Source organism: Cervus elaphus, chromosome 5 (assembly GCF_910594005.1).
Source record: "Cervus elaphus chromosome 5, mCerEla1.1, whole genome shotgun sequence".
Taxonomy (NCBI): Eukaryota; Metazoa; Chordata; class Mammalia; order Artiodactyla; family Cervidae; genus Cervus; species Cervus elaphus.
In genome coordinates, this window is record NC_057819.1 from 27,279,973 (window position 1) to 27,306,958 (window position 26,986).

A 26,986-nucleotide genomic window follows, 5' to 3' on the forward strand; every position below is an offset into this window, starting at 1 on the left:
AGACACACTAGACCATCCCCCTGTTCACAAGAGAAAACAAATTATCCCTGTGGACCTTTAAATCCCAGCTTAGCCTATTAGGTATTTTCTGACTCCCTTCCCCCAACTGAAAATAGGCACTCAACCATCACCTCCCTTTCTCAAGCTGCTCGTCCTGTCTGGCCTAGCCTTATTTTCTAATTGGTCATTTACTTGTTGATGTGTGTCCCCGCCTCCCTAGACTGCAGGTTCTATCAGGGCAACTACGAGATGTGCTTCGTCAACGTTAACAGGTAATTAAGTATGTGATGAGGGGGTGGACGGGACGGGGGAGGAGCGGAGGGACGAGTTGGATGCAAAACGGAATGATTGAACGAGGGCTTGGGCCCTGGTGACCGCGGGAGAACAAGGCCGGAGGAGTGCGCAGGCGCTGACCGAGGTACCGGCGCGCAGGTCCCGCCCGCATCCCGCCTCTCCTTCCGGTTCCTACACCCTCGCCCCGCCCCGCTTAGCCGACGCTGCGCCTGCGCACTTGACTAGACTGGCCTGCTGGTAAGTTGGAAGGGCCTGGTCACCCTTCCGGCTGACGCAGCTCTCGCCCCGACTGGCGCTCGCCGCCGCGTCGCCGGGCAGCCACGGTGAGTGCAGAAGCTTGTCCGCAAGCGGGTGTGGGGCAGGGGAGGCGCTCATGGCGGCGCAGCTTTCAGCTCCCGGGCCTGCCCGTGGCCCCGCGGTTCCCCCAGCCCACCTCACCCTCAATCCTCCGCCCCCCCACCCGGTGACCTTTGCGCTGGTGACTCTCCTCCCGGGTGCCCCCAGCCGCCCCCGGGAGGACGCTGTCCTCGGTACTGGCGCCTCCCCACCCTCTCTCCCCGGAGGCCTTCCCCAGGACCCAGCGAGAACTGCGAACACCTTTGCGCAGTTTCAGGGACGGAAGTGTGTCCCCGAAGCTGATACGGATTCCTTCCGTCCTCACGGAAACCTGGTTTAGCTTCGCGTAGCTCGCAGTTCACGTGCGAAAAAGCTCTAGATTCCCAAGCTGCCATATTGGGTTAACGGTTCCCCTGCCTCAACGGTGCCGGGGTCTGAGAATGATGCGTGCTGTCTCAGCGTCTGCCGAACTGAGGGCGTGGAGGGTCTCTCAAAACCAGGTTTATTTTCCAGATGCTATGTCGAATCTTAAAATCTTCCTAGGGTCTTTGTGTATTGTGTAGAGACGGCCAACGCCTACAAAATGCCTCAGGTATTGCACACATATTTCTCTAACCTTTAGCAAAGCAAATGGACATGTTGTTAGTTTATTTATAAAAGTGCCTACTTAATGTTGACGTCGAGGTAATAGATAAATAGAACTTTCTCCTTTACCAATATGTAGCAGATGAGATTGCGAAGAAAAATAGGTTTAATGAGAACAGTGTGATACAGAGTACTTCTGGGTGTGACTCTGTGTACTCCTGGGCCTGTTGATACACCACTGATCGTTCATAATGTTAATAATTAAATATCAATGATCATCATAACAATTTCCTTTATGGATGATCAAAAGCAATGAAGTTTTAATATTTGAAAGTTGATGATAAAGGAATGTGGGGGTCCTTGGGGAAGTTTTGGGAGGATCATCAATTGTTGGGTGGTGTAAGAATATGGTTTTCAGGAATGACCTTGAGAACTATGGGGCACTACACGTTTTGACTAGGAGAACAAAATGATCTAAAATGATGCTTGGTCCCTCAAAGTTTTGGTGACACCGACCATGTGGAGGAGAGTGGTGAAGGATTGTTCTCGATGCAGAGTTGTGGTGCTGAGGTAATCTAAGAAGAAGGAAAACCCAGCTCCTGCTGTTCTGTTGTGTTTGTTTCATTCCAACTGCCCCAGAGATTACATATTTGTGTCTGACTTACTTTTTTAAAGTACTCATTTATTTATTTATTTATGTGTTTGGATGCATTGCATCTTAGTTGTGGTATTGCAGGCTTAGTTGTCCCACAGCATGTGGAATCTTAGTTCGCTGATCAGGAATCCAACCCATGCCCCCTGCATTGGAATGTGGATTCTTAACCACTGGACCACCAGGAAAGTCACCTGGCTTATTTTTGTATTTTTATTTATTTATTTTTGACCACACCACAGCATATGGAATCATACTTCCCTGACCAGGGATTGAATCTGTGCTTCCTGCATTGGAAGTATGGAGTCTTAACCAGTGGGCCACGAGGACAGTCCTACATAGTTTTTAAATATTACAAAATACATTCTCATAAAAATTCAAACAACATAGAAAAATAAGAATTCCTTTCTGTTCTTTGTCCTTCTTAGACCTATTTACCCCACCCCACCCCTCTTTTTTTCCTTACATAATAGATCTCCAGCATCTATTCAAGTCAAGAGATAAACAACTTAATTCTTTTTATGACTGATAATAGTCCACAGTGAACATATATTATATTTATTTCATTATTCCCCATTGAAGGGTTTTTCACTTAGAGTCTGGCTTTTGCCACTATAGAGTCATACTGAGGTAAGTATTAAAAAAATTTTTTTTTTAATTTTTTAAATTATGAAAGCATGATAACACATTTACAGGAGACTTGGAAAATACAGAACAAAGTTACATATAAATCCACTATCACAATTATTTTTAAGTAGATAAGTTAAGATTTTTAGTTGGATTTTGTTTCATTATCAAGCTCTCAAAAATAATAGAATGAGTAGACAGAAAAGTAGGATATAGTAGACCTGAAAAATGCTGTGAACCAATTCAACATAATTAAGATTTATACAATTTTCACCTAATAGCAGGATAAAAATCCTATTCAAGTTCCCATAGAGTATAAACCAGGAGACACTGGAACACATCTAGGAACATAAAACAAGGTGCAAAAATTTCATGGTATAAAGGTATTGAAATCATACAGAGTCTGTTCTGTTATCACTGTGGAATTATGTTAGAAATCAATATCAAAAGATATTTGAAAATAACCCACGTATTTTCAAGTGCACTGTGACGTTTACCAAGAGAGATCTTTGGTTTTAGCCATTGAAAGCTGAGGTAAGTATTTTAAAACGTAGGTCGTGCTGCTTTGTTTCTATAGATTCCCATTAGTAGGAACTAAGTTAGGATAATGGGTCAAAGATACACATATTTAAACTCTTCTTAGGGATCCTACTGTACAGCACAGAACCCTGTTCAGTGTTACGTGGCAGCCTGGGCGGGAGGGGAGTTGGGGGAGAATGGATACATGTGTATGTGTGACTGAGTCCCTTTGCTGTCCACCTGAAACTATCACAGCATTGTCAATCAACCATACTCCAGTATAAAATAAAAAGTTTAATAAACAATTAGTTTTAAAAATGAATAAATTATAAAAATCTTTAACAGGTATTGACAGAATATTTCTCCCCAAATACAGCAACTTACATTCCTATGTGCCATGTAGGGGAGGACCCTTGGCATCATGAAGGTTTGCCAGTTGAGTAAGTGAAAGGGCATCCCGCTGTTGAGCTATATTACTTTTTCTCAGCTGCTGTTGCCCGCTGTCATGATCTCTTCTGTAAATGCCCTTCAGACTCTTCCCCATTTTCCCAGTAAGTTGTTTTCTTACTAATTTGTAGGGTCTCTTTTTATATTAGGGATATTTTCCCTTTGCAGCTATAAATTATTGCATATATTTTCCCCTTGATTATTTTTGTCTTTTTACTTTGTTTAGAACATTTTAACTTTGTTTAGAACATAGGACTTGCCTGTAGCTCAGACCGTAAAGAATCTGCCTGCAATACACTAGACCAAGGTTCGATCCCTGGATCAGGAAGTTCCTCTAGAGAAGGGAATGGCAGTCCACTCCAGTATTCTTGCCTGGAGAATTCCATGGACAGAGAAGCCTGGTGGGCTACAGTTCGTGGGGTCACAAAGAGTTGGACACGACTGAGCGACTAACACAACACAAACCCACAGAACATTTTTACATAATCGTTTTCTCCTTTATGGCATCTGTTTCTTTTTGTATATAATTAAGAAAGTTTTCACTTCAACTGTACACTGATAAAATTTTAAAAAAACAACTCGGGAAAAAGTTTTGGGGACTTCCCTGGTGGTCCAGTAGTTAAGACTCCGTGCTCCCACTTGCCACAACTAAAGATCCCACAGGCAGCAACGAAGATCACTTAATGCTGCTGCAAGTAAGACCAGATGCAGAAAAATAAATTAAAAAAAATTTTTTTTCCTTCAAATTGAGTTTGAGACTTTTTCTGCATAGAAATTCTATATCAGGGATTTCCCTGGAGGTTCAGTGGTTAAGACTTCACCTTGTAGGGATTTCCCTGGTGGTCCAGTGACTAAGACTCTGCACTCCCAATGCAGGGCTGCCAGGTTCAATGTCTGGTTGGGCAACTAGATCCCACATGCCACAAGCAAGAGTTTGCATGTTGTAACTAAGACCTGGTACAGCCAAATGAATAAATAAAAATAAATATTTAAAAAACAAAAAAGACTTCTTCTAATGCAGGGGGTATGGGTTTGATCCCTGGTCAGGGAGCTGCGGTCCCACATGCCATGCATCCAAAAAACCAAAACAAAACAGAAGCAATTTTGTGACTAATAAAGACTTTTTAAATGGTTCACATAAAAATCTTTAAAAGAAATTCTGTATCAGGTAATGTGATCTGAAAAACTTAAAAATGTTTCCCTTGAATTTATATGATGTACTGGGATGGAAGAAATGAGATCTGAACATCTTACAAAATACATTTGTCTATAATACATGTACTTTATTCAAGCGCATTTGGAAATAGGGAATCACCTGTGTCCTGGGCTTTAGTCCCAAGTTGTGAAGGAGTGGAGGGGCTGAAGATACCAACTGCATTTTGTCCTTGTGCAGGAGGCTCCCCTCTCAGCCTCAGTTCCCTCTGTGTCACATGGGATGATGGTGTTCTCGTGAATAATCACCGAATGAGGGCTGGGAAGCCATTAGCACCATGTCTAAGCCCAGAGGGCTGGCCTCAGAAAATGTTAGCCTTACTGGAGGAACTCTCACCTCCAAGCCTCAGGCCAGCGGACCCCCCAGAATGTACGTTCATAATAGAAAACCACAGTCTACATAGCACAGAGGCCTCAGGAGTGAGAGACTCACAGCTGAAGATATGTTAGATGCTAGAATTGCTGGGTCTAGAATAAGATATGCAAAGTGTTTTTAATATGGTGAAAGAAGCAAATGGAGGAAATAGCAAGCATGGAGAAGAGACAGGGCCATCAGAGACCAAGCAGCTGAAAACATGAACCAGATCTAGAAATTAAAACAACTGAAATTGAAAACTTTATGGCAATAATCTCAATCCCTACCTCATACCATACGTAGGAATGGACGCAAAATGGATCAGAAATGTAAAACTCAAAATTCTGAAATACAGAAAAAAAATCTTTGTAGCCTTGGATAAAATTTCTTGGAACTTCCCTGGTGGTAGAGTAGATAAGAATCTGCCTGCCAGTGCAAGGGACATGGGTTTGATCCTTGATCTCGGGAGCAGCTAAGCCTGTGTGCCACAACTACTGAACCCAGGTCCCCAGAGCCTATGCTCCACAAGAGGAGAAACCACTGCAATGAAAAGCCGGGGCACCCCAACAAGTAGTAGCCCCCACCTGCCCCAACTAGAGAAAGCCCATGTGCAGCAATGAAGACCTGGTGCAGCCAAAAAGAAAAGTTTTAAAAAAGATTTCTTGGATACAACACCAAAAGCTCAATCTATAAAAGAAAAAAAAAGTGGAACTTAAAAACATTTTTGCTATGTGAAAAGCATTAAGAGAATGAAAAGAGTTACTAGGAGAAAACATTTGCAAAAGACACAGCTTATGAAGTACATAGAATATATAAATAATAGTACTAATAAAACACCCATCTTCTGTACTGACAACACTTTGACACCAGATGTGTGGGGTTTCCCACACCAAGCAGTTCTCCAGGTTCCCATGACATTGGCCAGCTGTCCTGGCAGAGCGCAGTTGGATGCTGAGGGCCCAAGGCTAGCGCAGAGCCCCTCAGACCTCAGTTCAGATGCCAGTTACACATCCCAGGTTGTCACCTGGCCTTTTGACCCACCAGCTATAAATCGGAGGATTCCATGATCCTCAGGTTGAATCATTTGCTAGAACAGAACTCAGGAAAAGTTTACTTCCTAGGTTACTGGTTTATGATTAAAGGGTATAAGTCAGGAACTGCCAGATGGAAGAGATTCATGGGGCAGAGCAGAGTGGGGAAGGGGTGTGGAGCCCCTGTGCCCTCGCTGGGCTCCAGTTTCCCCACCTCCCTGCATTCACCAGCCAAGACGGTTCCCTGGACCTGTCCTTTTGTGATTGAGTGGAGGTCCCGTTACTTGGGCCTGATTATTAACTCAGTGTCTAGCCCTTCTCCACTCCGCAGAGGATGGGGAGTGAGGCTGAAGGTTCCAAGCTTCCGACCATAGTTTAGTCTTTCTGGTGACCATCCTGTGGCCAGGAGCCCACCAAGAGTCACCTGGTTAGAACAAAAGACCCTCCTGGCAGCCCTACCACTCAGGAGAGTCCATGGGTTCTAGGAGCTCTGTGTCAGGAGCTGGGGGCAGAGACCAGTATATTGTGTATGTATTATCATTTCACAATGAAGAACTGTGAAAACTTACTGAGAAATAATTCATTTTTCTTTTCTTTCATTTTTGGCCATGCCATGTGGTATACAGGGTTCGAGTTTCCTGACCTGACCACGGATTGAACGTGTGCCCCCTGAGAACAGCAGTGAGAGAGTTCGCCAGACTGGCCACATAGGCACGAGATACTGGAACTCACATGGTACATTCAGGTCTGGTCTCGGCTTCGCACAAACCACCGCTTTCCTTGATGACAGGCTTGCCACACTCTGGTGGCCCTTAGGCATCCGCGACAGATACTCAGATCAACTGAGAACACAAAGTGAAATCCTGTAACTTCTCACTGGTTTGTCCTCACGCCGAGGCCCGTACTGCTCCTGGAGTGGCGACCTGCTTCATTCCTTTTCTCCCAACTCCGAAAATTTGAGCTTACTGTTGGCAGGTGCCTGGACAAACTGTGAGATGGGCCGGACATCAGAGGACAAGCAGGATGTCTATCACCGCCTCGCCAAGGAGAACGGCTGGCGTGCCCACAGCGCCTTCAAGCTGCTGCAGCTGGACGAGGAGTTTCACCTCTTCCAAGGCGTGACGCGGGCCGTTGACCTGTGCGCGGCCCCGGGCGGCTGGAGCCAGGTGCTCAGTCAGAAGACTGGGGGCCAGGGCTCTGGCCACGTGGTGGCTGTGGATCTGCAGGCTATGGCCCCACTCCCAGGCGTGGTACAGATCCAGGGGGACATCACCCAGCTGTCCACTGCCAAGGAGATCGTCCAGCACTTTGAGGACTGCCCCGCGGACCTAGTGGTGTGCGATGGGGCCCCTGATGTGACCGGCCTCCACGACGTCGACGAGTATATGCAGTCCCAGCTCCTCCTAGCTGCTCTGAACATTGCTACACACGTTCTGAAGCCAGGGGGCTGCTTTGTGGCCAAGATCTTCCGAGGCCGGGATGTGACACTGATCTACAGCCAGCTGCGTGTCTTCTTCTCCAGTGTGCTCTGTGCCAAGCCCAGGAGCAGCCGGAACGCCAGCATTGAGGCCTTTGCTGTCTGTAAGGGTTATGACCCTCCTGAGGGCTTCCTGCCCGACCTGACCAAGCCGCTACTGGACCACTCTTACGATCCAGATTTCAACCAATTAGATGGCCCCACCCGCATCATCGTGCCGTTTGTGACCTGTGGGGTCCAGAGCGCCTATGATTCAGACTGCAGTTACCCACAGGACCTAGAAGACGGCTCAGAGTAGACTCCACCCACTCAGCCCACACCCTCTCACCATCGTACCAGGAGGCCTGAGTATTGAAGAAGAAGGGGCGGCTGGCCAAGGAGGTCTGCCCCCAGGACTACCCCATCAGCACAGTGGCCACATTGCCCCCATCCCTGGCCGCCCTGCAGGTCACACCCTGTTGACCTCTGAGGTGGAAGACAGTGAAATGAATTGTTCCCCTTAACATGTTAACTAAGCTGGCAATCTGATAAGGACTTGGAAGCTGTTTGCTGTTCAAGGAAAACTATTACTTGAGTTGATGAACCTGTTTTCAAATACATCGTCAGCGAGTCCTGAACATAAAGGCTCCAAGTGGGAACCTCCAGCAACCACCACAAACACAGCAAGGACAGAAACATCACAGAACGTGTGTCTGTACTGCAGAGGGGATTCTTGAATAGGGTCTTGCCTCTTCTCTAAATCTTTGCAGCCGTGTGTCCTGAATGTGTCCAGAATTTACTCTGAAAGCAGTTCTTCTAAACCCTGGTAGAGGTCAGCGGTATCGGTGAACTTAGTGGAAGAAAATATTACATCTTTATTTTCACAGATATAGCTGAAATTTTAGCTTTACTCTGGATCTGAATGCTGGCAGCGAATCATGACAGTAAAAGCAATGCCTGCAACTTTCCCATGACTACAGATCAGTTACTTTTTTGTGTTGTGTTACAGTTGTGGGCATCTTAAAATGTTGTTCATGTTGGCCACTACTTTGAATAAGATCTCAAAATTAGATGTACTGATTTTTAAAAGTTCATATATTTAAAAAACAGCAGTGAGATACAAGGATGCACCTGTTAGACTGGCTCAACAGTGAAGACCTTGGCTCCTGAGGATGTAGGACAGCCCATTCTCGCGCTCTGTTGGTGGGCACCTGAAAGTGTAAAGCCTCTTTGGAAGCAGTTTGTTTGATTTAAACCATCATTTACTCTCTGACCCAGCAAGCTTACTTCTCACTGTTCACACAAGAGGAGTGAAAACAGGCATTTACATAGTCACCTGTATGCAAACATTTAGAGCAGCTTTATTCATAATCTCCGCAAACTGGAAGCAACCCAGTCATTTAACTGACAAACAGAGAAGCAAACTGTGTTCCCTCCAGATGATGACACAGCCCTCAGGAAGCAGGACCAGGCTGCTGGTGCTGGGACAGCAGGGGGATCTCAAGTGTACTGTGCAGAAAGGAAGAGGCCAGACACACAAGGCTGCATTCTGTAGTTGTGCATGCATGCATGCTCAGTCGTGTCTGACTCTTGTGACCCCATGGACTGTAGCCGGCCAGGCTTCTCTGTCCATGGAATTTTCCATGAACTGGATTGGGTTGCCATTTCCTTCTCTAGGGGATCTTCCCAACCCAGGGATCAAACTCATGTCTCCTATATCTCCTGCATTAGCAGGCAGGAAGCAACCAGAGAAGCCCCTGCATTCTGTATGATTTCACCTATATGACATCCTGGAGATGGCAAAACTATAGGGTCAGACTATAGCTTGAGGGTTTTGGGGGTGGAATGGGGGTGGGGAGAAAGGATTGAGCTCAGAAGGGCCATTGGAGATGTGGGGGTGATGCAGATGTCCTGTTCATAACTTCTCAACACTCACAATCCCATGCATCAAAAAGATTTGGGGTTTCTTTTGTGGTCCAGTACCAGATCCCTGGTGGCTCAGATGGTAAAGAGTCTGCCTGCAATGCAGGAGACCCAGGTTCGATTGCTGAGTTGGGGAAGATCCCCTGGAGAAGGAAATGGCAACCCACTCCAGGATTCTTGCCTGGAGAATTCCATGGGCAGAGGAGTCTGACAGGCTACAGTCCATGGGGTTGCAAAGAGTCAAACACGACTGACACTTTCACTGGAGGTCCAGTGGTTAGGGCTCCAACCTTTCACTGCTGAAGGCCTGGTTGGAGAACTAAAATCCCACAAGCTGCCCAGAAAAGAAAGGCTGGGGGTGGGGGGCGGGGTGGGGGGTGATTTTTGCTGGATGCAGATTCCACTGCAGACTCCTTAAAGCTTCGTGGGAAAGTAAACAGTCCATTAGAAAATTAGTGACTGAGAGGGTGTGGAGAAAGCCTGGCTAACTTCTCAGTGATAACTCTGGGAACCAGAAGGTTCTTGCTGGTGTTGAGATAAACAGAGGCTCCGAGGAGTGCCTCGCTGATGGCTTCAGGGGAGTGGCCTCTGCAGCCTTCACACCCCTCATCCGTCCCTCTGCCCAATGTGCCCGCAGGTGCCTGCTGTGGGCACAGGTCAGGACGGATGCTCTCATGTGGGCTGGGGCCGGGGCTGTAGCTGCTTCCAGCCAGGTGGTGGCTTCTGCTTTGTCTCCACCTGCAGGACTCGTCCTTCCAGCTGGGAGGGCATTGGTCTGGACCACAGACCCGAGAGCTCAAAAAGGGAGCAAAGGATTGAGGAACGTTTCAACAACAAAGCTCTTTCTCATCCCATCAGTTTATTTTGGGGATGGGAGTTTTTTCCGTGTTTTGATCTGTAAATTGGAAAACAATAAGAGTTGACATTGAATCCTGTGGATCTAGGAACTAATTGAAGAATAGAATAGCCCTCTCCATCTGTTAGATTTCACTTTTTATATTTAGTAATTATTTACTATAACCATAGTACACTTGTCAGTTTGATTACTTACATACCAATAATAATTGTACCAGTTTATCAATCCAGATTATTTTTGAGTACTTAAGAGTCTTGTGGTCAGTTTTTGAGCACATTTCTATTGCAGAGACACATGATCTGGTGTCTATAAAATAATTCCAAAAGAAATGTTAGGATTAGATCTGTGGGGGAGTGGGACGGGGATAGGGATTCACAGAGGGGAGCGTGAGCTGGACCCTTGGTTATTTAGGACTTGTGTGGTCACACATAGTTTTGTAGGGTGATGACAAGTGTCCAGTCGTGGATGGAGTATTGGGTGATACCCGACAGCCCCCTCCTTTGCCTTTTCATGCCTGGCTCTTGTGATGCTGTGAGTGGAGATGCGGATTCACAGGCAGGTATTCAGAGCTGTGGCCATAGCCTCGCCATCCTCTTCTGTCTCTTGTATCAGAAGGTGTCGATGTGCTGGGGGAGGGGAAGCTGGCAGGCCAGGGCACCCCCTTCACACACCTGCCAAGGAAAGCTCCCAGAAGCACCTGTGGGCACATTCTAGACTGTTCTGTAGCAGGAGGGAGCCTTTGCTGCCCCAGGGTATAGCACCTCCCCCAGCCCCAGCCGAGAGGCAGCACCTGGGTCTTTCCTGGATGACAGGACCTGCTGTTGCCTTCCCTCCCCCAATCTGGCGGAGCTGCTCGCTCCCCATCCTTGCCCTGCACCCCTAGGTGGGCGAGGGCAGCAGAGTGGTTGCGCTGAGGTCACGCTGTCTTCTGGCCTGACCCAGGGGTCACATAGGAGGGCTGATCAGCCTGCCCAGGGACGTCAGATGACCACCAGCACAGCTGCTGGACTGCTGGGTCCCCACCAGGCCCCCTGCTCTGGGGGCAGCCTGGAATGTGCTCAGTTCGTAAACCCCCGGGGATGCAGTTCTGGGGTCTTAGGTCCCCCTAGCTCCTTGGTGAGCTCAGTGCCCGCCAGCCCACCCTGCTGCTGGGTGGGCCCAAGGCCACTGCTGGTGGGCCACGTTCCCACCCTCTCCCGTTCTTTCCTTTTTCCCCCGTTTTATTGAGATGTAGTTGAGATACAGCACTGTGTACAGTATAATCTGGCACATACCATGGAATGATTATCACACTGTTTAGTGAACATACATCTCATGTAGATAGAAAATTAAATAGAAAAAAAATTTTCCTTATGGTGAGAATTCAGGATTTACTCTTTTTAAAATAATTTATCTATTTGGTCATGCCAGGTTTTAGTTACAGCACAAAGGATCTTTGATCTTCACTGTAGCATGCGGGATTTAGTTAGAACATGTAGGATCGCTTACTTATGGCATGTGGGATCTAGTTCCTCGACCAGGGATGGAACCCAGGTCCCCTGCATTGAGAGTGTGGAGTCTTAGCCACTGGACCACCAGGGAAGTCTGTGATCTACTCTCAACAACTTTCCTACATGTCATATATAACCTATAGTGTGTTAATTATACTTGTCATGTACATTACATCCCTGGTACTTATTTACCTAATAAATGGAAGTCTGTACCTTTTAACCGTCTCCAGTCCCTGCTTCTGGTAATGACAGATCTTTTTCTATGAGTTCGTTTAATTGGTTTACTACACTGTTAATCCCTCCTACTTCACTCTTTCCTGAAGTCTTTTTTTATTCCAGATAAAATGCCTAGCAGGTCACTGTTGAAACCAGCACCAAAAAGTGACCTGTACCTCCAGCCCACCTGAAAAACTGTTCCCTCCCGTCTCCCAGACACCCAGGGCCCTGGGGCCCAGCAGGTGCAGGCGCTGCTGCAGGTCGACTGTATCTCCAAGTTTAGAGCGAAGTCTAAGGCAAGCCATGTCCAGTTTCCTTGTGGTCACTTGGCTACTTCCTTGAAGTGAGGATGCCAGCAGGTCAGGACTCAGACCCCTTCCCCACTCTCCCGCTGCTCAGGGGCACAGTTGCATGGAGCCCTCAGAACATGGCACCCTTGGCCCCCGGTTGAGGCCTCCTGGCCTCCCGCCCTCTCTGCTGACCTGACCCAGAGCCTCCACCCGTATCCCTGCAGGCGTACCCTCCCCTCCACTTGCACCCCTTCCCAGAACTTGTGGACATGCTCGGGGCCCCTGTGCATACCCTGGGGCCCTGCTGGGACAGTGGGGTAGGGCAAGCCTGGCCACTCCACAATACTCAGTATACATGATACTGGAATTTTTTGTCCTGCTAGCATTTATTATAAAACTTTCAGGCTCAGCTGTTGTCTTTAGTCACCTTCTTCTGATACAAGTGTCTGAATGTAAAGAAAAGGGCAAGCTGAGGGGCAATCCAGGATTTCTGATAATCCTATCACCATGGGGCACTGCACCCACCACCAGCCACTGCCCTCGCCTGCCCCTCCCCAGCCCATGCCAGCACTTCATTCCTTTTATTCCAGTGTGCGCACACCCTGTGTTCTCATCCATTCATCAGGTAATGAACACCTGGGATGTTTCCACTCCCTGGCTGTTAGGAGGAACACTGTCCTGCGTGCACACACATTCATTCTCTGGGGCGTGTGCCCAGGTGTGGGACTGGGGTCCCACAGCAGCTGCATGGATGACAGGTCACACCCACCAGCAGTGCCAGCGTGCGGGGCCGTCTCCGTGTCCATGCCACACCTGTGCTGTCCCGGCTGACTGCTGCGGGGGGTGGCCGGTGTCTGGTGTGCACCTCCTGGGTGGTCAGTGACACCAGGCACCTTCTGATGGCTTGTTGGCCAAACCCACCGGGAGGGGAGCCTCCGCCATGCTGGGCTGAGGTGGGAGGTGGGGTGGTGCGGGAGCTCAAACACAGCTGGCCCTTGTCTGGATTTTCTTAGAGAAAATTTCTCCATTTGCTATCTGCCCTTAGGACAATCTCTAAACTCTAAGTGGCTATGTTTTTATGATTTTGCCAGTAGTTTTGTTAGGGAGAGGGTCTACAGCATTCCCCGTTCCACCTCCTGGAAGTTGATGCTAGTCAACCTTACCTTCTGTGAGCAAAAGCTAGTCAGCAGGGGCTGTTTATTTATCAGAAACAAGACTCAGGTAATTTTGGGCACTGTTTTTCAATAAACTGGACACATCCAACCTGATGTTTCCTGACAAGTGAGTGACTCAGAGGCTTCTGCTTCACCACTGGCTACAACCGTGCCTCCGCCCCCCGCCACCCCCACTTGTGCAGACTGGTTCCAGCTCCTCAGGAAGGTGTGAGCCAAGCCACCTGTGATCGTGTCCCTCCAACACACAGGCTCACCACAGCCAGAGAGCAGGCCCCCGTGCTCCCAGGGACTTTGCAGAAGCAGTGCAGCTGCAGGTAGCCGCCACCGCCTCCCTGATGCGGTGACCGCGCACCCGGGGCGCCAGGACTCGTGGGTTGGGTTGTTGCTCTGCCAAAACAACTGACGCGTGTCCAGGCAGAGATGAGAAGCCACAGTTCGTCCCCAGTTTAACACTTGAATGTCAGCATATGAGCCTTAGAAATGAGGCTTGCTCACAGCCAGTGGTTGGTGCTCCGAAGCCATTTTCTAGATGTTCATCTCACACGAATAGTCATGAAGTAAAGCACTGATGACCACACAGCGCGTCCTCTGGTCTCTGCAATGCCTCTCAGCAACGGCTACCAAGTGGCCAGTGCTTCACCCCAAGAGTGAGGGACCCAGGGCCACCTCTCCCACTCGGGGTGGTGGCTCAGGTCCTTAGAAGAACTGCATTCCTGAAGGCACTTCAAGGCTGGCCCCCAACTTACAGCCTAACGCATGGCAGACACCACCCCGTCAGTTCTGGGCGAGTGTGAACAGCTTCACTGGAGCCTTATTTCCAGGAAGACACCTGACGGGAACTTACGTGACCTTGTGCCCCTCTGCCAGTCTTGGGCCTGGGCCAAGCCTCGTGTGTGTGCCGGGGCCTGGCCTGAGGCAGCAGAGTACTTGGGGACCGAGACTCTTGGAACTGAGGAATCCCTGTCTCCTGCTCAGGCATCTGGCAGCCACTGCTCAGGATCTTTCCAGGAAGGAGGGCGCCCTTGCTGGTGTGTCCCCAGTCCTGGCCTAGGCTGCCTTCTGCTTCCGCTCCTCCTGCAGGAGGGGAGACAGGGTTGGCCCACACCACCTCCCCTCACTCCCTGCGCCAGCCCTGCCCCTCCAATGCCGAGATGCCCCGCGCCTGCTCAGAAAGAGCCTGGCTGTGGGCTTCCCCGCCCCATCTCCTCCCTCCACCTTGGGTTGCCCCGAGAGACGAGCCCCGCGGGCGGCCCCTCACCTTGATGGCCTTCTCCAGCAGGGACAAGGCCTCCTCGTACCGTGGGACCAGCGGCTGCAGGAGCTCGCTGGGGGTGTCACGCCGCTCCAGCCCGGGCACCCCACCTTCCTCAAGCATGCGGAGGAACCTCCTCTCCTGGAGAGAAGCACAGGAGGGGAAGAGGTTCATCTCCACCCACCCTGCCCCACCCCCAGCGCCCCAGGTAGAACCCAGCCCCGGCCTCCTGCTGAGACCACGAGGACTGACCTGCACTTTAAGGAGCAGCGTGAAGGCCTGTCCAGATTTTCCTGCCCGGGCAGTTCTTCCAACCCTGAAACCAAGCACAGCTGCTGCAGAGTGCTGGCCCCCAGCCCCTCAGGGATCTGAGGGAACTGTGGTTCCTCTCCAGGCCACCCCTGCCCCCAGACCCAGGGTCAGGCCCGCACCTGTGCACGTAGGTCCGCAGGTACTGGGGGGCATCGTAGTTGACCACCAGCTGCACGCCCTGCACGTCAATGCCGCGGGCCGTGGCGTCAGTGCTGATGAGACTGGTGGGATACAAGGGGCTGTGGGTCCTGTCCGAGGCCAGGAGCGGGGAACACCTCCCGCAGGGGACACTCCCATGAAGTCCAGAGGCACATTTCCTGCACCAGGAGACCTTCAGGAACCCAGCTGACCCCTGAGTGAGCGCCCCTCCCCAGAGCAGGACCCGGCCTGTCTGCCAGGTACTCACAGCTGGATCTTCCCCTGCTCAAACTGCTTCAAGATGCTCTTCCTCTGGCCAGGCCCGTAGCGGGAGGAGAACTCAGCCACGGTCACACCCCCGAAAGCCTGGACCAGCAGGAACAGCCTGGGTGGGAGAAGCCAGAGCCCAGTGGGCTGGGGCCAGAACCACCTCTGCCTCCGCTCCTGCCCCACCCTGGGCAGCCAGGCCTCACCTGTGTGAGTTCTCGCGGGAGTTGGTGAAGCAGAGGACCCGTGAGAAGTTCATTTCCAAGATCAGATGCAAGACCACCAATGGCTTGAAGCGGAGACTGCAGGGCACGTAGTGATGCTGTGGGGGACAGCACGGGGTTGGCCAGAGCCCGGGTGCCTAGATGCACCCCCTCCCCACCCCCAGTCCCCTGCTCACCGTAAGCCCTGTGGGGAAGGTGTACTTCCCACCCGAGTCGCCGTCCATGTCAATGTCGCAGTCTCTGGGGCCCTTGTGCGCTGACCCCGTTGAGAAGAGCCGGGGCTGGTAAAGGCCAAGCTGCTGCAGCTTTTCGGGGTTCTGGGTCAGGGTAGCTGAGAAGAGCAGCTTCTGCAGGGGCATCTGGGGACAGCACATGCTGAAAGGGAATGGGGTACTGCAAAAGCAGCCACAGCCCAACCAGCAGCCCCTCCAGCCCAGCAGGGAGCATCTCAGATGGGAGACAGCTCAAGGGACCAGCTCAGGGCAGCCCCCCTGGCAGTCCCACTGCAGGGAGCAGAGCGAGCTCAGGGCTTGGTACCTGGCAGCAGTCACCACCCGGGGCTGTGTTCTCTGGAGCACAGCACAGGGACCCTTTGGGCCCTCGCTGGGAAAGGCGGCAGCCACCACCCGCGGCAGCCAGGACTGGTGCATGCTGTCGATCATGCGGTCGGCCTCATCAATGATCTGCAGGAGACAGGAAGCTGAGGTCAGCTTCAGCTCTAGGCCCGGGCCTCCCTCCAAGTGGGCGACCTACCAGGAAGCGGAGGTGCTGGAGGCTGAATCCTGGGGTCTGGTCGACGTGGTCCACCAGGCGGCCAGGGGTGGCCACCACGATGTCAGCCAGGCAGCGGAAGCCATCTGCTCTGTGGGCAGAGGGTGGCTCAGCAGGGTCCCCTGACACCGACCCCTCCTACGTGGGGACCCTGTGGACGGCAGTTGCTGCCGCTCCCCTGGGGCCAGATGGCTCCCGCTCAGCTGCACGAAGTGAGCCTGCCTCCCCGAGGTGCCCACAGCCCAGTGGGACCTACGTCTTCTGCACGAGGCTCTCCTGCTCCTTAGCCAGCGACTTCTGCCCAGTGATTAGGGCCACCCGAAGAGGAGTGGCATCCGTGTAGACGTTGAACACTTTGCTCACCTGGGAGAGAAGTGGCCATCACCAGTGTGATCTGAGGCCCCCCTGCAGCAACAAAGACCCTAGATCTGACCTCCAGGCATGGGGTCCACGTACCTGCTGGGCCAGCTCCTTGGTTGGCAGCACAACCAGGGCACGAACCTGGCACACAGCTCGATGTAGCAGGGCCTGCAGAGGAGGACGACCACCCATGTCAGCAGGGTCGCTCCCTGCCTGCATGCCCAATCGGAGGGTGAGGGGTCCTTACACTCACCTGCACCACAGGGATGACGAAGGCCAGGGTCTTCCCACTGCCCGTTGGGGCAGAAACACAGAGGTCGCTAGGCCGGTAGCCGCCTCTGCTGACCAGAAACCCATTGGCTGTGCTCTCTAGGAGAGCAGGAATCACTGCAGCCTGCACTGGACAGGGAAGGGCGAGAGGCAGGTCATGTCTGTGCAGGGAGACCCAGGATTAGCACAGGCTCTGAGGCCAGAAATAGCCTCTTCCCCGTCTGTGACCTCTAGGCTGGGCTCTCCCTCAGGGTCGGCACCAGGGCCTCCAGGAGTGTCGAAGAGGCTGAAGGTGCTGAGACCAAGTCCACACCTGACACTGGACGTTTGCAGGGGCTGCCTGTGTTGGCAGCTGCTGAGTGAGGCCCTGCATGGCTCTGAACATGCTCTAGAAGGAACCCCACCCCTGCCCCCGTCCACCTGCCCAGGGCTGGGGCACCTGGAAAGTAGGATGAGATGCCCTGTGCCCGCAGCTTCTTCTGCAGGTCTGGGTGGACTTCAGGGATGTCTTCAATAGGCACCAAGCCTTCAGTTACATTCTTTCCAACGCAGCTTGGCTGAGCCAACCACACTGGCAGGAAAGGCTGGACCTATCACAAAGGACAGAAGAGAAAGACCAGGTGAATACTCCAGAGCCAGCTGGGCAAGCTGGGAAGCCAAGAACTCAAAACACTCAGGCTAAAGAGGCTGTAGAAACAGGCAAGGCTTTAACCTTCTCCCAGCTCTTTTTTTTCTGCACGGCTTTTGGGATCTGAATTGTTGTTCAGGGATTGAACCCTCAGGAATCGAACCCAGGTCCTTGGCAGTGAAAGTGTGGAATCCTAATCACTGGACCATCAGAGAGTGCCCAGCTTTTCCCAGCTTTTCCTTGACCCCCACAACTCACTCTCCATGTGAGGTTTAAAGGAACTGAGAAATACAATCCAAAATGCGCCACTTCCTGAGCCAAACCAACCACCCAGGGACTTACCTTTGCACCTACGATAACATTCATGCTCTAAAAATATCTGTGCTCTGAGCCACAGCTCCAGTGCCCCATGACCTGGCAGTTTCTCGCCCCCCCAAGTATACAATCCCCTTCATGTTTTTATACACTAAGCTCATTATTACCTCAGGGCCTTTGCTCCAATCCGGCCTTCTGCCTGGCACACACTTCCCTGCTCCTCTTCCCCGATCTTAACTAGGCTGATTTCTGTCTTTAAGAAAGACAGATCCCAACTCAACATGGATCTCCCAATAAGAACCTACTCTACAGCACAGGAAACTCTATTCCATACTCTGTAATAACCTATATGGGAATAGAATAAAAAAGAGAATGGATATAAAATGCTTGCTCCTTGGAAGAAAAGCTATGACAAAGCGTATTAAAAAGCAGAAACATTACTTTGCCAACAAAGCTCCATATAGTCAAGGGTATTGTTTTTCCAGTAGTCATACATGGATGTGAGAACTGGACCATAAAGAAGGCTGAGTGCCAAAAAAACTGATGCTTTTGAACTGTGGTGTTGGAGAAGACTCTTGAGAGTCCCCTGGACTGCAAGTAGATCCAACCTATCAATCCTAAAGGAAATAAGTCCTGAATATTCATTGGAAGGACTGATGCTGAAGCTGAAACTCCAATACTTTGGCCACCTGATGCAAAGAGCTGACTCATTAAAAAAGACCCTGATGCTGGGAAAGACTGAAGGCAGGAGAAGGGGACGACAAAGGACAAGACGGATTGCATGGCATCACCGACTTAATGGACATGAGTTTGAGCAAGCTGTGGGAGATGGTGAAGGACAGGGAAGCCTGGCATGTTGCAGTCCATGGGGTGGCAAAGAGTAAGACACAACTGAGCGACTGAACAACAAATATATAACTGAGTAACTCTGTTATACAGCAGAAATGAACAAAATGCTGTAAATCAACAATACTCTGATAAAACTAAAAGAAAAAAAAAAGTGGATCTCTTCACATGGACTCTGCCAAGCCTCTCTTATTCTTTCTAGTGACTGTCACCGTCCAAACACCCTTTAGCTCCAGTATTTATTTACTGAAATCTCTTGTGCTAAGATAAAGCTGCAACTCCCAGGTAGAATCTCCTGTTTGTTTGGTCAGCAAGTGAGCACTGTAGAACCTCCTTAAATGTGCACCAAGGAAGCGAAGCTGGTTAGAGATCTCTGTGACAACAGCACAGAAACCAAGTCGATCTTATAGATTATGAAAAAAGAGAACTTTTACAATTGAAGGTAGAAATGCTGAACTTGCACAGAACTCAAACGATTAGTAGCCACCGCAGACAAAACAGCTGAGGCGTCAGTAGTTCGTCTACTCAGGAATCCACTCACTGAACACAAACCTGACACCCACCAGGTGCAGGCACCGTCCTCCAGTTCCACGAACACGAGCTGCGTTAACGACAGTCACCCCAGCTCTGCAGCCTTCCCCGGGCTGCTCACCTTTGGCACCTTGCTTCTCCCGAAGCCCCCGAGCACCAGGGCGTGGGTTAGGGCCCCAGAGGCCTCTTCGGGGGGCGGTCCGCCCCGGCCCTCCAGCGATCGTGCGGCTTCGGCGCCCACGCTGCTCTCCGCCGGTGTCTCCTCACTGCTCTCTGCGCGGCAGAAGCGGGGCCGGGGCAGCTGTCAGCAACACGCGGCCCCGAGTTTCAGGACCCCGCCCCGCCCCGCGAGGCCCCACCTGCGCCCTCCTCCTCTTCTTCGTCGTCGGTCTTCTGCCGCTTGTTGGGGGGCGCGGGCGGGCTCCCCGGCTCCCTGCCGCCCTCGCGCCTCCGAGTTCTGCGAGGCCGTCGCCGCCGCTTCCCCGCCGCCGGCGCGCTCTGCGCGGCCTCCTCGGGCGCTTCCTGCGGCGGCTGCTTCTTCAGCTGCCGCTCTCGGGCCAGGCACTGCAGCCGCTCCAGCAGCGCGCGAGCCCGGCTGTCTGCCTCTGCCTCCGCCCCGGCCGCCTCGGGGCCAGCGTACCGCGCGACGTGGAAGAGCGCCATGCCGGCCACCGCGCGCCTCTCCTGCCCGGCGCGCCGCGATGACGGCGCGGGCGGGGCGTGACGTCAGTGGCGCGCCAGGCTGCGGAGCGACAGGTCTGGTTTGTCCCGCGTGGGGTGGCGGCATGGAGGGGGACGCCGGCCCCGGGGGCGCGCGACGGGCGCTGGGCCACCTAGTGGAAGCGGTGCTAGCCAGCCGCGGCGAGGCCAACGCCGTGTTCGACATCCTGGCCGTTCTGCAGGTGGGGGCATGTGTGGTGTGGCTGGGGTCGCGGCCGGGTCCGCGGGTTAGAGACCAGAATGGGGGTCTCCTCGGGTTCGGACGAAGTGGGACTTGGTCTCGGATGGGGGCAGATAATTGTGAGGTGGAGTCCAGGGCTATACTGGAAGTTTTCTCCAGCCTTGCAGGGCTCTAGGTTGGAGGGGGTCGGGGAGGTTTGGCAGAGGTGGGATGGGAGAGTCACGCCGGGATCAGGGGTGGAGGGTGATGGAGCTGAGGTCCTGGTCGGGAAAGGGAGCAGGGGCCACAGTTCCTGACGGAGCACCCTGCGAACACCGGCACCTCCCCACAGTCTGAGGACCAGGAGGAGATCCAGGAAGCGGTGCATGCATGCAGCCGACTTTTCGGGGCCCTGCTGGCCCGAGGAGAACTGTTTGTGGGCCCACTGCCCTCTGAGGAGATAGTCCTGACAGGTGAGTGTCCAGGAGGGCCTGGTCTTGACAGGGTTGGAGAGGGACTTTGCTGACATGGAATGAGCCCCCCAAACCCACCCCAAACTCCGTCATGGGCCATGCAGGTGGGTGGGATCAGGGGATTGTATTTGGGGAAAGGGATGGGTAATACAGACTTTTAAGCCGAGTTTAAGTAAAGGATGGGTGGGGTGTACCTGTGTCTCGTGCCTCTTGTGGGATTTGACGTTGTGGAGTGTTGACTGTAAGTACCACAAAGATTTGGGTTTAGGTGGCTGTTCCTTGGGATGTCTGGGTCTTGGGGTGAAGAGAGAGGGCCTAAGTAGGTCCAAGTAGGACCTGCCCTGCCTGCCTGTGGGAACGTGCTGGTCCCACCCCAGGTCCAGAGCCACAGTGACTCGTTTCCACTCGTTCCCTGGTTGCCCAGAGTAGAAGGCAGGGGGAGGTTGGGGCTGGCACCAGTCAGGGTGTGGGCTGACCACCCTGTCCTGCCTACAGGGTCCCGCGGGGCCACTCGCAAATACAAGGTGTGGATGCGGCACCGGTACCAGAGCTGCTGCAACCGCCTGGGGGAGCTGTTGGCTCACCTCTCCTTTCAGGTCAAGGTGAGCTGGGGTGGTTGGCTTTGCCTCTTACCTGCACCGCCCCTGCCCCACCTTCTCTGCACAGCAGGGGTCTGGGGCTGTGACTGCAGACCCCTCTCTGGGTAAGGATATTCTCTCTTTCTGTGGCTGGTTTCCTGGGCTGTGGGTTCTGTCTCCTGACTCTGCCCGGAGTGTGGTTTTGCAGGCATTCAGGTCTAAGCGCCTGTCTGCAGGGGGTAACGTGTGGTGGGTGTGCAGCGTGGTCCCTTTGCCACCCCTCCTCCTAGGAGCTGGCCCTCAGCACACTCATGAAGTTTGTGCAGCTGGAGGGTGAGCACCCGCTGGAGCAGCCCAAGTGGGAAGGCAACTATCTGTTCCCCCACCAGCTCTTCAGGGTGAGTCTCGGGGTCTCCCCCAGCCATCTGTGGGTTGTAGGGTTGAGGGGACTCTCGCAGCTGCCCTAGACTCTGCTCTGTGAGTGCCACCCCTGGGCTGCCTGTCCCGGGGGTGGGAGAGATGCTCACTGCCCTGCCCCGCTCCCCACATGCAGTTGGTGGTGGGAGGCCTCCTATCTCCAGAGGAGGACCGCTCCCTGCTCCTCTCCCAGTTCCGGGAGTATTTGGAGCACGACGACATCCGCTACCACACGATGCAGGCCGCCTCCGACACCGTGGCCCGGGCCACCGATGGGCGCCCTGAGGTGAGCCGCCTGGGTCCCTGGGAGCAGGGAGGGAGGAGGCAGTGGGCGTGCAGCATCCAGGTGCTCAGGCCAGGCCTCTGGCAGGTGCCCCTCGCTTTCTGGAACAATGCCTTCATGCTGCTGTCCTCCGTGAGCCTGCCCCGCCAGGAGGGCACCCTCTCCAGCTTTTATGTGAAACACACAGGTGAGTGTCGGGGGTGGGAGGGTGGGCAGGAGGGGCCCGGCTGGGTCACACATTTGGTGACCCCTTGCATTCCTTACAGAGCTGTCAGACAAGTGGAAGGTCATTCATCTGAAGGTGAGACTCCCTGGACAGATGGGTGGTTGGCCTTCCTGGGAACCACCTGATCCTGGGCCAGCACCTCCTTCCTAGCCTTGACAGCGGGGTCACAGGAGGACCCACGGGGGAGAGGATGCCCGCAGGCACGGTTCCCGGAGGTCAGAGGCAACCTGCCCAGACCTCTTGGGTGCTGAGTGTTGTTTCCAGGGTGGGCTGTGAACCCCGACCCTGTGGCCCCGAGGGAGGTTTTCTCTCGATGCGACTCCTTTGATCCTGATCCTGTCTCCTACTTACCGGAGGCAGGAGGAGGGTGGGGCGGGATTGCGAACATGGGCGACCTCGACCCCTGCTGCTTCCTCGCAGGAACACAGGAAGGCCTTCCAGCAGATGTGGCTCCGCTTCCTCAAGCACCAGGTAGGGAGAGGGGGAGGGACCCAGGGCAGGGCTCCAGTGCGGGGCTCTCCGAATGGGGAAGCCGGCACCCTGACCTGCTGCTTCCCGCAGCTGCCTCTCCGCGTCTGCAAGAAGGTGCTGGTGATCATGCACGACTCCATCCTGCCCCACCTGGCGCAGCCCAGCCTCATGATCGACTTCCTCACCCGCGCCTACGACATCGGTGAGCAGGAGATGCCCAGTGGGCCCAGAGCGGGACCAGGCATGGGGTGGTGCGCTGCGTTCCTGGATGCTGGCATCGAGCAGGGTTGAGAGCAGGGGCCCAGCTGGTCAGCAGTATTTGTGCTGGAGGTTTTTTCCTACCTCCCACCTGGCAGATGGCCTCTGGGTTTGCTGGAATCTCATCCCTGGAGTCAGGGTGCTATTGGGTTGGGGCCTCATGGCTGTGTCTATCTGTAGGTGGAGCCATCAGCCTGCTGGCCTTGAATGGACTTTTCATCTTGATTCATAAACATAACCTGTGAGTGTCTGCTTGGGGGTTTGTGGGCCTTTTAGCTCTACTTGTCTGTCCTTGACCTGAGCTGGCATTTTTTAAAAAACTTAATTAATCTCTTTCTGGCTGTGCTGGCTCTTCATTGCCACGTGGACTTTTCTCTCATTGAGGCAGACAGGGGCTACTCTCTAGTTGCCGTGACTTCTTTTATTACGGAGCACAGGCTCAATAGTCATGGTGTACGGGCTTAGTTGCCTCACAGCATGCAAGATCTTCCTGGACCAGGGATCGAACCCGAGTCTCCTGCATGGGCAAGCGGATTTTTTTACCACTGAGCCACCAGGGAAGCCCCCGGGCTGGGGTTCCGATCTGTCCTCTCTGTGGCTTCTCCCCACACGTGCCCCCTCACTTACCTCACCCCCTAGGGAGTACCCTGATTTCTACCGGAAGCTGTATGGTCTCCTTGATCCGTCCGTCTTCCACGTGAAGTACCGGGCCCGCTTCTTCCACTTGGCTGACCTCTTCCTGTCGTCCTCGTGAGTACAGGGGTGGGGGTGGAACTAGGGGACACCCGGCCTGGCTCAGTGTGACAGGGGCCACCTGAGCCCCACCGAGCTTGCGGGGTGGGAAGGGGAGCTGGGGGCCGGTGCAGGGGGCAGCAGGGTCTCATGCCCACGGCCCTGCCCAGGCACCTGCCTGCCTACCTGGTGGCTGCCTTCGCCAAGCGCCTGGCCCGCCTGGCCCTGACGGCACCCCCTGAGGCCCTGCTCATGGTCCTGCCCTTCATCTGCAACCTGCTGCGCAGACACCCAGCCTGCCGGGTCCTCATGCATCGGCCCCGGGGCCCTGGTGAGTGTAGCTGGAGGTGGAGGAGGCCTGGCTGCGAGGCCAGTACGTGGGGACGAGTGGAGATCACCCCTGGTTCTTGTTCCTAGAGCTGGATGCCGACCCCTATGACCCCACAGAGGAGGACCCGGCCCAGAGCCGAGCCCTGGAGAGCTCCCTGTGGGAGCTGCAGGTGAGGGCACCCTGACTACCCAGATCACACCCTGAGCTTCCTAGAGCCGCCCCTACTGGGGCGCTCCTCCTGGCCACCCGCCCAGCTCCGCCTGTGTGTCTGCCCAGCTCCTTCCTCTGGCCTTTGTCCTCCGGGATCCCATCTTGCCCCATCACTTTGGTTTCCCAGGGGAGTCTTTGTCTCTGTCTGGAGTTTCCACTCTGTCCCCCTCCCCGGGCTGCTGAAGCGCTGAGATGTCCACTGCTCAGGGCTGCCCCAGGAGGGCTGGTGAAATCCCATGTGTCCCTCCAGGCCCTCCAGCAGCATTACCACCCTGAGGTGTCCAAGGCCGCCAGCGCCATCAACCAGGCACTGTCCGTGCCCGAGGTCAGCATTGCCCCACTGCTGGAGGTCACCGCCTTTGAGGTGAGGACATGTGGCGGGGCTGCAGTGGAGAGGGTGGGGGGACGGGGGGTGGGGTGGCCGTGGAGGCACAGCGCAGACTGACTGTCCATCCTTTCCTTGCAGATCTTCGAGCGGGACCTGAAGAAGAAGGGGCCTGAGTCGGTGCCACTGGAGTTCATCCCAGCGCAGGGCCTGCTGGGCCGGCGGGAGGACCTCTGTGCCCAGCTCTTCACACTGAGCTGACCCTGTGCACCCTGCTCCCCACCACCCCCCAGAAGTGGTTTCATAGGAGAGCTGTTCGGGTGGGCTGGTGGGTGGGGGTCTAGGGAAGCCCACCCCCGTTCCTGTGCCTGTGGGGCTGGGGTCAGTGCTGGCAGCGTGCCCTCATGACTGCAGTTGCTGGCCTCGCTGGAACATGCTACCCAGGGACCCTCCATTCTCTGCAGTCTGGTGGGGATACAGGTGGGGGTTTATGTAGGGGAGGATACAGGAGCAGTCCCTGCCCCCAGGGGCAGTTACAAGCATGCTGGTTCATCCCTCCAGCCCCTCCACGCCCTGAGCAGAGCAGGCACCTTGGCCACGGGCCAGCAGCTGCTTGTGTTTCCAGGGTGGTTATTTTTTTTTTAGTCTCCTGTTTTACCATGGATCCCTGGTTCTCCATCTACAGCAGTGACCCCATTTCTTTAAGAAACTGGTTTATTCAAGCACACAACTGGTGCTAGCTTACATGTGGCAGGGACTGAGCGAGCTGGGGCGGGGGCAGGGAGCAGGCGGTGGCTCTCAAGCCCAGCAGGGAGAGACCCTCGCTGCCCCCAGCAGCCTCCTGTCCCCACCATGTTCTGGGCACACCCCTCCCCCGCCTCCGCCTGCACCCCCGTCCAGAGGAGCAGGGCGGGAGCTCACAGCAGACACCCTGGGAGTCACAGCAGGGAATAGTTCAGCCAGTTTGGTCTCCGGGGACCCTCACTGCCGGCCCAGGGTCCCAGTGTGCGCTCAGCACCCCGTTGGGAGCAGCACACGGCACGGCCCCGCTGTCCTGAGAGACCCAGGGACGCTCCTCCCTACCCTGGAGATCGCCTTGTCCCTGGGGCGCAGGGCCTGCCTCGGGGTTGGGGGCCCTCATGCCCGTTCATGGTGAGTGGTTTCCAGGGTCCCGGACAGCCTGGCACCAAGAGTGTCCAGAGGCTGCCATGGCCTCATCGGGACACCAGGGGGCAGTGCTGGACGGGCCTGAGTCTCGCTTTTCTTGAAAAATAGCAGGATGTAAAAATTTTAAATAAATTATGAAATGCGAACACGTTTTCTTGGTCTTACCTGGGTTCAGCCTCCTGTGCTCCCCGCAGTTCCTCACTCTGGCAGCTCGGGGATGCCCGCCCACTGCCACTCTGACCCCCAGGCAGCTGCCCTTGGCGATGGTTGGCCCTGGGCAGGTTCCCGCTTCCTGTTGGAGAAAGGGGCTGAGAATGCCCTTCCCAGGGGCCATGAGGCTGGCTGAGTGGCTGCAGGTGAGCAGTGGGCGGGTGGTGAGAACTGAGCAGGGCTGGAGAGGAGGAGGGCGGGGTATCCTGCTGGGGTCTTTTCTCTTTCCCCGTCTCTGTACTCCTAGAACAAATACATCCCGTGTGCTGCCCACACTCTAGGAGAGGTCGGGTGCGCCCCCCACCCCCACCCCATGTAGGCATGTTATTTGTGGCACTGGGGATGTTATTTCCTGGCTTGGGTCAGAGTTTTTACAATCAGCTTTTAAAATTTTCAGATACACAACGAATACGTTTTTGGTGTAAGTATGCCCCATCTGATATTTGAGGTGCACTAAATTTTAAAAGTTGAAGTCCACAAAGCATAAAATTAAGCACTTTAAAATGCATGGCTCTGTGGCATTTATGCATTCATGGGTGTGTGGTCACTGTCTGTATCTAGTTCCAGAACTTTCCATTGCCCCATGGGTGTGTATCTTGACCCCTCCTGCTTCATGATGAAGCCCGTGGGAAGGCATCTGAGAAGCAGAAGCCCCCACTTGGGAACCCATGAGAGCAGAGCCTCTGCCATCCTTTCCCTCTAAGGTTGGGTGGCCACCACAAGCTGGGTCAGCCCCAGGCCTCAGGCAGGAAACAGAAACCTGAGTGGACCCGGGGAGCCCATACCCTCGGGCAGAGGCACCCGGGCTGGGGGTCTGGAGGTAGGAAGTGCCATGCCCACTCCGGGGAGTCTGGCATCTGATGGATGATTTAACCTGGTCCAAATCGAGGGCTGGCCTTTGTCTGGCTCCAGGAGGGACTCAGGCCCTGGGCATCCTGTCTCCTGGGATCACTGGGCTGGGGTCCATCGGAGTCCCCAGTGGGGTTCACAGTGGGGCTTTGGACTGGGTGGTGTCCACTCCCCCTCTGGAGGGGCTGGACACTTCCC

At 53.9% G+C, this 26,986-nt stretch overlaps 2 protein-coding genes and 1 pseudogene across 4 annotated transcripts; 2 read left to right on the forward strand and 1 right to left on the reverse strand.

Annotated features, from left to right (window-relative positions):
- The first annotated feature begins 327 nt into the window (after nucleotides 1-327).
- Nucleotides 328-8,880, forward strand: LOC122694019 (annotated as a pseudogene). The gene is made up of 2 exons (XR_006341081.1): nucleotides 328-617; nucleotides 6,685-8,880. The product of XR_006341081.1 is annotated as a putative tRNA (cytidine(32)/guanosine(34)-2'-O)-methyltransferase (transcript).
- Nucleotides 8,881-13,469: 4,589 nt separating this feature from the next.
- DDX51 (DEAD-box helicase 51) lies at nucleotides 13,470-20,041 on the reverse strand. 2 transcript variants are annotated; one of them, XM_043902158.1, is made up of 15 exons: nucleotides 19,738-20,041; nucleotides 19,500-19,651; nucleotides 17,498-17,648; nucleotides 17,042-17,187; nucleotides 16,885-16,956; nucleotides 16,685-16,791; nucleotides 16,411-16,519; nucleotides 16,195-16,340; nucleotides 15,834-16,032; nucleotides 15,640-15,755; nucleotides 15,435-15,551; nucleotides 15,148-15,249; nucleotides 14,969-15,032; nucleotides 14,723-14,857; nucleotides 13,470-14,538 (listed from the first exon to the last, which is right to left on the reverse strand). In XM_043902158.1, the coding sequence occupies exons 1-15, from the start codon at nucleotides 20,039-20,041 to the stop codon at nucleotides 14,512-14,514; spliced, it is 1,947 nt and encodes a 648-aa protein (XP_043758093.1). In that variant the 3' UTR covers nucleotides 13,470-14,511. The 2 variants fall into 2 exon arrangements, with proteins under 2 accessions (XP_043758093.1, XP_043758092.1); XM_043902157.1 differs by having other exon boundaries at nucleotides 15,148-15,345.
- Nucleotides 20,037-25,875, forward strand: NOC4L (nucleolar complex associated 4 homolog). The gene is made up of 15 exons (XM_043902159.1): nucleotides 20,037-20,280; nucleotides 20,611-20,731; nucleotides 21,227-21,333; nucleotides 21,600-21,707; nucleotides 21,863-22,012; nucleotides 22,097-22,196; nucleotides 22,276-22,310; nucleotides 22,656-22,706; nucleotides 22,797-22,908; nucleotides 23,145-23,205; nucleotides 23,604-23,714; nucleotides 23,867-24,027; nucleotides 24,114-24,196; nucleotides 24,488-24,601; nucleotides 24,704-25,875. The coding sequence occupies exons 1-15, from the start codon at nucleotides 20,080-20,082 to the stop codon at nucleotides 24,821-24,823; spliced, it is 1,635 nt and encodes a 544-aa protein (XP_043758094.1). The 5' UTR covers nucleotides 20,037-20,079; the 3' UTR covers nucleotides 24,824-25,875.
- The last annotated feature ends 1,111 nt before the right edge of the window (nucleotides 25,876-26,986 follow it).